Genomic DNA, 8,495 nt, shown 5'->3' with positions numbered 1-8,495 from the left:
GGATTTAAATTACAGAAACAAGAACTGCATTTGCTGGTCTCCACCAAAGATGGACACAATGTGCTGAAGAAGGGTCTCAACCCGAAACGCCACCCACCCATGTTCTCCGGAGTTGCTGCCTGACTCGTTGAGTTACTCCAGCACTCTGTGTCTATCTTTGGAAGATTTATATTCTTCATCTCACCAGGAATCCCCTTTAAAAGGAGCGCTTGAAATACAAACCATCAACACTCCTTGCCCAAAAGATATCTTTTTGCATCAGTTTCCATGCAGTTTATTTTTAGAAAAGAACTTTGCAAAAAACACTGAAAGTTATCGACAAGCTTTTTTTTAAAAGAGAGGACGGTTGCAGCTGATTGTTTTTGCAAACTTTTTTTCTCGTTTTATAAAATTGAAAAGTTTGCAACTTCACGATTGCTTGCAAAGGTTCGAATGCAAAGAACTTGTAAATTATTTGCAAAGTAACAATTGCTAAGTTTTAAAAACTAATTTCAGCAGAGCTGAGGGGTGATTGGATTTTAACAAAGCAGAGCTGTTGCTGATTACATTAACTCCCTTTGTTTTTTTTTTCAATTTCCTGCTTGCTGGGTATTTTTGCTCTCATAGTTCCATTGTTTCGAGTCCTTACACTGGACATCCCAAGTCTCTGCACACTGTTTCCGTTTCCCGCTGAAGTCCCCCTGTATTTGTTTAAGTGCTCCAATTCTCTACCCCCCCCCCCTTCCCCATTTAAACTTATTTTGCTCACCCTCTCCCCCCCCCCCCCCCCCCCATCATTTAAACTTATTTTGCTCCCCCCCTCCCCCCCTCTACTCATCCACCCAGAACCAGTGTGGAGATGAGCGAGTGTGAATCACCGGAGCCCAGTCCCCAGTCCCGACCGGGGCTTGGAGCTTTAATCGCGGACAGAAGTTTCTTGACCTCTCGGAAGGGGTTGCTGTTGACCGCAGAGGTGGTGAGTGTCCTACAATCGCTGGCAAATCCCCCCTCTCCCGCCGCTCCTCGTTCTGCTCGCAGCATCGGCGCCGATGACAACTAAAGCTTCGCTCAAACGGTGCCAAAAGAAACAGCCATCTGTTAATCGTAGAGTTCCTGTTTGTTTTGGCAACGGGATGCAAGCTTTTGTATTGACAGCAATTGGGGAATTTGTGAGAATCATGTGTAGGTCGGGAGGCACTGCATATGCGGGTTTACACCGAAGATGGACACAAAATGCTGGAGTAACTCAGCGAGACAGGCAGCATCTCTGGAGAGAAGGAATGGGCGACGTTTGGGGTCGAGGCCCTTCCTCAGACTGTTGTAAGAACTTGCAAGAATTATGCGTGATTTTCAAGATGCAAGTTTGAAGTCCTGCAGAACTCCGTTCCTCAAGCCCCCTTGTGTCCACGGATCTACACTGCTCCCACATCCCTCTCTCCAGCTTTACATTTCACTCCTCCTTTCCTTATCTGACACCTTTTTGTCTCCTTTTCACCGCTCCCTCCACAACTCCTTGGTTCACTCATCCCTTCCCACCTAAACTACCCCTTCCACAGGTACTTTTCCCCTGCAACCACAGGAGATGTAACACCTGTCCTTATACCTTCTCGGCATTAGACACAAAGAGCTGGAGTAACTCAGCAGGTCAGGCAGCATCTCTGGAGAAAAGGAATTGGTGACGTTTCAGGTAGAAACACTTCTTCAGGTAGAAACACCTCCTCCATCAGCTCAATCCGAGAACCCCAGCAGTCCTTTCAGGTGAGACAGAGAGAGGTTCACGTGCACCTCCCCTAACCTCATCTGATGCCTGACCCATTGCATCGTATGGGAGGCGCATTCCCAATCTCGTTGTACCCCTGGGTACAATGACAATAAAGATATATTGTATTGTATTGTATTGTATTGTATTGAGTGCCTCCAGCACTTCATTTTTTACTCAAGATTCCAGCATCTGCAGTTCCTTATGCCTCTACCCCTGGACACACCCACCCATCTGCCAAACTCCCCACCCCTCCCCAACTGTATCTACCTATCACATGCCAGGAGACTCAAGGAACTGCAGGTGCTGGAATCTCGAGAAGAATGGAAAGTTCTGGAGGAACTCTGCGGGTTAGGGCAGCATCAGTGGAGGGGATGCGACCCTTCGTCAGACCAATGGAGCAGTGGGAGGAAGCAGGAAGCGAGAGGTGGGGACTACCTGTCCCGCTCATCATTTTATAAACTTCTATCAGTTCTCCCCTCAGCCTCCAACGCTCCAGACAAAACAATTCAAGTTGTCCCACATCTCCTTAAAGCTAATATTGTGTAATCCAGGAAGCATGCAGATAAATCATTTTGGCACCCTCTCCAAATTCTCCATATCCTTCCTGTAATGGGGCACCCAGAATTGCATGGAATAGTTTAGTTTAGTTTAGAGGTCCAGTGCGGAAACAGACCCTTCAACCCACTGAGTCCGTGCTGGCTGACCAACGATCATCCCATACAGTAGCACTATCCTACACACCAGGAACAATTTACAATCTTCACCAAAGGCCATTAACCTACAAACCTGCACGTTGTTGGAGTGTGGGAGAAAACCGGAGCACCCGGAGAAAACCCACGCGGTCACATGGAGAATGGGGTCAAGGAAAGAGCATCACGCCGCGGCCCTGTTTCCACCAAACTTTCCACCACAAGAGGCACAAGACGCAATTGTCTGCAAATGCCGAGAAGTGTGTTCAGCTCTGACTGGACAATTTCTAATCTTGTGATGTGGACTCGATAAGAAGACAGGGAGAATCTACAGACTCTGTACACACAGCACCCACAGTCAAGATTGAACCCAGGTCTCTGGCGCTATAAGGTGGCAACTCTACCAATGCACCACCGTGCCACCCAAACACTTGTATTGCTGCTTTATGCGAGCTATAAACTTGCATCCCCGGTTCCTTCTCTACATCAGTGCTTCTTAGGGACCTGTCATTTACTGCTAAAAGGCATTTAGAGTCATAGAGTTATCCAGTGTGGAAACAGGGCCTTTGTCCCAACTTGCCCACACCGGCCAACATTCCCCATCTACACTAGTCCCATCTGCCTCCGTTTGGCCCATATCCCCCTAAACGTATCCTCTCCATGTACCTGTCTAAATGTTTCTTAAACGTTGCAATAGTAACTGCCACAAACTACCTAGTCTGGCAGCACATGCCACACACCCACCACCCTTTGTGTGAAAAGTTTACCGCTCAGGTTCCTATGAAATCCTTCCCCCCTCTTAAACCCATGTCCTCAATTCCTCAACTCTGGGCAAGAGACTGTGCATTTACACAATCTATTCCTCTCATGATTTTGTACACATGATTTGAAATGCTTGACTTTATAACTCACATCACCCTTACACAATACAGAGATACTTAAGGTTTAAGTATATGTTTAAAAGGATATGGGCCAAACATAGGCAAATGGACTAGTTTAGATGAGGTATCTTGGTTGGCATGGATGAGTTGGGCCAAAGGGCTTGTTTCCGTGCTGGAAGACACTGTGACTTTGCACCTGAGGAAGGATGTCATCGACCGGAAGAGATTGCAGAGACTGTTTCCTGATTTGGCCCCAGAGACGTGTGGTTGGAACTATTGGTGAGACCAGAGAGGGTGGGGGGAGATAGAGATGTTGTAAGTCATGAGCAAAGTAGAAACTGTTCCTATTGACAAAAGATCTGCAGCTAGAGCAATAAGGCATGGTGGTGCAGCGGTAGAGTTGCTGCCTTACAATGCCAGAGACCGGGTTCGATCCTAAATACAGATGCTTGTCCATACGGAGTGTGTATATTCTCCCCGTGGGTTTTTGCTGGGTGCTCCAGTTTCCTCCCACAATCTAAAGCCATACTTGAAAGGTGTGTGGGTTTGCAGTTTTTTGGTAAAATTGTAAATTGTCCCATGTGTAGGATGGTGTTAGTGTATGGGATGATCGCTGGGCCGAAGGGCCTGTTTCCGGCCGTATCGCCAAAGTATCCTGTGACCATTCCATAGGTGGCGAGGGTCTGCTTGAGGTGTTGAAGGGTGCAGGGGTAGAGTGGGTGGGGGGAGGGGGTAGAGATGTGTGTAAGGGCGGGGGGGGGTGACTTGCCTGGGGATGGTGAGGCAGCCCCGCTGTGACAAGGTAATGTTGACACGCACCTCCTCCCCACTCCAGGTGTTGTCCTTTATCATCTTCATCTGCTACCTGGCATCGTCCGTGGTCTTCCTCTTCACCGCGCCGCTCATCGAGTTCCTGCTCGCCCTGACCGCATACTACCTCTACGTGACCAACTTTGTCGAGCGCTTTCGGGGCTTTCACTGCCCTCTCATCGTAAGTAACTCCCTTCATCGTTGGTACCTCCCCAACCCTGCTCCCTCACAGAGCGCTGGGCATCTGCTTCAGCAAGGACACTAGCATATTCAAATGTGAGTTTCACCCCAGTCATTCCCTCTTCTCCCTTCTCCCATCAAACAAGAGCTACGGAACTGTAAACGCACAGCTCCAGATTCAGGGTCAGTTTCTTTCTTCCCAGCAGTTGTCAGGCAACGGAACCATCCCATCAACAGCTAGAGAGCAGTCCTGACCTCCCATCTACCTCATTGGAGACCCTCATTGGAAACCAACCTTTAATTGCACTTTAAGCGTTATTCCCTTTATCCTTTACCTGTACACTGTGGACAGCTTGATTGTAATCATGTACAGTCTTTCCGCTGACTGGATAGCAAGCAAGAAAAGGCTCCTCACTGTCTCTTTGACACTCGGGGGAAATTTTAATGTTCATGTTCATAAGTTCTCGAAGCTGTACCTTGATACATGTGAGAATAATGAAGGGAATAAATAGGGTGAATGCACAGAACATTTTACCGAGCACATGGGAATTTTAAAAAAAGAGGGCGTATGTTTAAGGACACAGAGGCAAAATTTAATATGAACTTGAGGGGCAACCTTTTCACACAGTGGGTTGTAGGTGAATGGAACGATCTGTCAGATGAGGTAGTTGATGCAGGTCGTATAACAACATTTAAAAGACAATTGGATAGGAGAGGTTTAGAGGGATACGGGCCAAATGCAGGCAAATGGGACTAGTGTAGATGGAGATTTGGGTCGACATGGGCAAGTTGAGCTGAAGGATGTGTTTCTGTGCTGTGTGATGCTATGCCTCTGTAATAAACCTAAATGTAATCCAGCAACCTAGGCTTCATTGTAGTAAATAGCCAGACAAGGGGTGGAGGAGGAGTGAGATGTATAACTGGATGAGGGAGGTTGGGATATGGGTGGAAGCAACAGAGAGGGGAAAGAGGGGGGATAGATGGGGAATTTGGAGGGGGGGGTGGGAGATGAGTGTATGTAAGAGAAGCATGGAGCAGGTTGAGTGGGGTCTCATGTAGATATTATCCAGCATGATACCAGTTACAGTATTATAACAGCCTGCAGTCTCTAATCTGTGGTTTCTTCCAATGCAATTTATTTTGATCACAAACCCTGCAGGATTTCCTCCGCTGCACCACCGCCGCCATCATCTTCTTTGCGATCTCGATTTACGCCGTTACACAGAGTGGCGCGGGCTCGAAGGCTGCGGGTGTGAGTAGCATTACTCCCTGGTTCCACCCATCCATGTCACTCTCCCCCCACCCCCCCACTCTCCCTCCCTCCCCGCCCCCCCAACTCTCCCTCCCTCCCCGCCCCCCCAACTCTCCCTCCCTCTCCGCCCCCCCAACTCTCCCTCCCTCCCCGCCCCCCCAACTCTCCCTCCCTCCCCGCCCCACCAACTCTCCCTCCCTCCCCACCCTCCCACTCTCCCTATTCCCTCCCCGCCCCCTCACTCTCCCTCACCCCCTCCAAGCCCCCTCACTCTCCCTCTATTGCACCCCACCCCTCTCCCTCCTCCCTCCCTCCCTGCCCCCCACTCTCCCTCCTCCCGCCCAGCCCCCTCACTCTCCCTCTCCTGCACCCCACCCCTCACTCTCCCACCCTCAGTCTCCCTCCTCCCCCCCAGCCTCACTCTCCCTCCTCCCTCACTCACTCTCCCACCGCGTCAGCCGTGGCCCCCGCTCCTCCCCTAACTTGCCCATCCTCTCTCCACCACCTATTCTCCTCCTTCCTCCTCTCTCCCCCCCCCCCCCCCGCTTGTGCCTCTCCCACTCCCCTCTTCACCAATCCTCCCCCTCCCCATTCTGCTCTCCACCACCACTTCCCTCTCATCCCCCACCCTCTCCCTTCTTTCCCCCTCCCCACCTGTCTCCTCCCTCTTCCTCCTTCTCCCCTCCTCCCTTACCCACCTCTCACCCTTCACTCCTCCCTCGTCACAGATCTTCGGGTTCGTGGCCACTGTTGTCTTTGCCTTTGATTTCTACGGCATCTTCAACCAGCTGGTGATCTTCATCAACCCACAGGAGCTGCCCACCCACACGGCCACCATCAGGAAGTCCACAGGTATGGCGGCACCTGGGCCCACACCCCCCCCCCCCCCCCAGGCACCAGCCTGCATTTGTATATCCCCTGCAAAAGACTCTCAGCTGCATCACAAGAGCGCCCATTAATCACTGCAGCCAGCTGCCCACACGGAAAAATCGCCCTGCACGGTGGTGCAGCGGGTAGAGCCACACACCCGGGTTCGATCCTTACCTCGGGTGCTGTCTGTGTTGAGGGTCTCCCCACCCCACAGTGCGCCGCTCCCTCACCCTCGCCCCTCTCACAGTGCGGCGCTCCCCCACCCCCCCTCTCACAGTGCGGCGCTCCCCCACCCCCCCCTCACAGTGCGGCGCTCCCCCACCCCCCCTCTCACAGTGCGGCGCTCCCTCACCCCCACCCCCTCTCTCACAGTGCGGCGCTCCCCCACCCCCCCTCTCACAGTGCGGCGCTCCCTCACCCCCACCCCCCCTCTCACAGTGCGGCGCTCCCTCACCCCCACCCCCCCTCTCACAGTGCGGCGCTCCCCCACCCCCCCCCTCTCACAGTGCGGCGCTCCCCCACCCCCCCCTCTCACAGTGCGGCGCTCCCCCACCCCCCCCTCTCACAGTGCGGCATTCACTCACCCTCGCCCCTCCCACAGTGCGGCGCTCCCTCACCCCCACCCCCCCTCCCACAGTGCGGCGCTCCCCCACCCCCCCCCTCACAGTGCGGCGCTCCCCCACCCCCCCCTCTCACAGTGCGGCATTCACTCACCCTCGCCCCTCCCACAGTGCGGCGCTCCCCCACCCCCCCCTCTCACAGTGCGGCGTTCCCTCACCCCCACCCCCCACACAGTGCGGCGTTCCCTCACCCCCACCCCCCACACAGTGCGGCACTCCCTCTGTACCGCCCCTCCCACAGTGTGGCGCTCCCTCACCCTCGCCCCTCCCACGGTGCGGCGTTCCCTCTGTACCGCCCCTCCCATGGTGCGGCGTTCCCTCTGTACCGCCCCTCCCACAGCTTGCAGCAGAGATTGTCGCCAGCTGTTGAGTTCTGTCTCTGGTCCCCAGGTGAAGAGGCGGTGCCTTCAGACTCCGACAGTGAGTGAGTGAGTGAGCGGCCGGGACGGTGGGACTCTCGAGTGAGACCAGCATCATGTTTATAACAGACCTCACCTGTGTACGACACCCCCACAGCCCCCTCCCTGTGGACAGTCGAGGGTGGGTGGGAGGTTCAATAACGCAGGTCAATCACCCACCCACTCCGTGTGGTCCCAACTACACCTCTGCTGCCAGTTTAGTGTTGTCGTTCACAACTCCAACTCACCACCACATCATGCTTGAGACGTGCAGTAGATACACTCTTGATTAAACAGGAAGGTTCAGGTCAAACCTGTCCCGTTTCTGGCAGGGGGGGGGGGGGGTCTGTGTTCCTCTGCATTGGTGAAACCACAGGCAAATTATTCAATAAAATTAATTTGTTCAAAACATTAAGTGTTGGAGGAACTCAGCGGGTCAGGTAGCATCTAGACTGGAGCGACTAGGGTTGTATACACTGGAATTTAGAAGGATGAGAGGGGATCTTATCTAAACATATAAGATTATTAAGGGGTTGGACACATTAGAGGCAGGAAACATGTTCCCAATGTTGGGGGAGTCCAGAACAAGGGGCCACAGTTTAAGAATAAGGGGTACGCCATTTAGAACGGAGATGAGGAAAAACTTTTTCAGTCAGAGAGTTGTGAATCTGTGGAATTCTCTGCCTCAGAAGGCAGTGGAGGCCAATTCTCTGAATGCATTCAAGAGAGAGCTGGATAGAGTTCTTAAGGATAGCGGAGTCAGGGGGTATGGGGAAAAGGCAGGAACAGGGTACTGATTGGGAATGATCAGCCATGATCACATTGAATGGCGGTGCTGGCTCGAAGGGCCGATTGGCCTCCTCCTGCACCTATTGTCTATTGTCTATTGTCTATTGTCTATCTGTGGAGGGAATGGACGGACGACCTTTCTCTACCCAGGGCAGGAGAAAGCTGGAAGAGAGAAGGGGGCAGGACAAGACATGGCGAGTGATAGGTGGATACAGGGGGGAGGGGGGTGTTTGTAGGTTAGTGACGTAAAAGTGGAGTATTCAAT

The 8,495-nt window shown here is 52.6% G+C and overlaps 1 protein-coding gene across 1 annotated transcript; it reads left to right on the top strand.

The window, feature by feature from the left end:
• Positions 1–837: 837 nt before the first annotated feature.
• On the top strand, positions 838–8,075 carry LOC144594830 (CKLF-like MARVEL transmembrane domain-containing protein 3). Its single transcript, XM_078401734.1, has 5 exons — positions 838–955; positions 4,147–4,302; positions 5,461–5,553; positions 6,282–6,405; positions 7,434–8,075. The coding sequence occupies exons 1-5, from the start codon at positions 839–841 to the stop codon at positions 7,469–7,471; spliced, it is 528 nt and encodes a 175-aa protein (XP_078257860.1). The 5' UTR covers position 838; the 3' UTR covers positions 7,472–8,075.
• Positions 8,076–8,495: the final 420 nt, after the last annotated feature.

This window comes from Rhinoraja longicauda, chromosome 6 (assembly GCF_053455715.1).
Source record: "Rhinoraja longicauda isolate Sanriku21f chromosome 6, sRhiLon1.1, whole genome shotgun sequence".
NCBI classification, from domain to species: domain Eukaryota; kingdom Metazoa; phylum Chordata; class Chondrichthyes; order Rajiformes; family Arhynchobatidae; genus Rhinoraja; species Rhinoraja longicauda.
The sequence above is the reverse complement of the archived record's forward strand: the minus strand, read 5'-3'. Positions and strand labels throughout refer to the sequence as shown.

What these genes read in the sequence shown, in the direction of transcription:
- LOC144594830 (XM_078401734.1), top strand. Translation starts at nt 839, where the DNA reads ATGAGCGAGTGTGAATCACCGGAGCCCAGTCCCCAGTCCCGACCGGGG. An exon ending in TGCTGTTGACCGCAGAGGTG is followed by an intron (nt 956 to 4,146) that starts GTGAGTGTCCTA and finishes TCCCCACTCCAG; the next exon opens with GTGTTGTCCTTTATCATCTT. An exon ending in GCTTTCACTGCCCTCTCATC is followed by an intron (nt 4,303 to 5,460) that starts GTAAGTAACTCC and finishes CAAACCCTGCAG; the next exon opens with GATTTCCTCCGCTGCACCAC.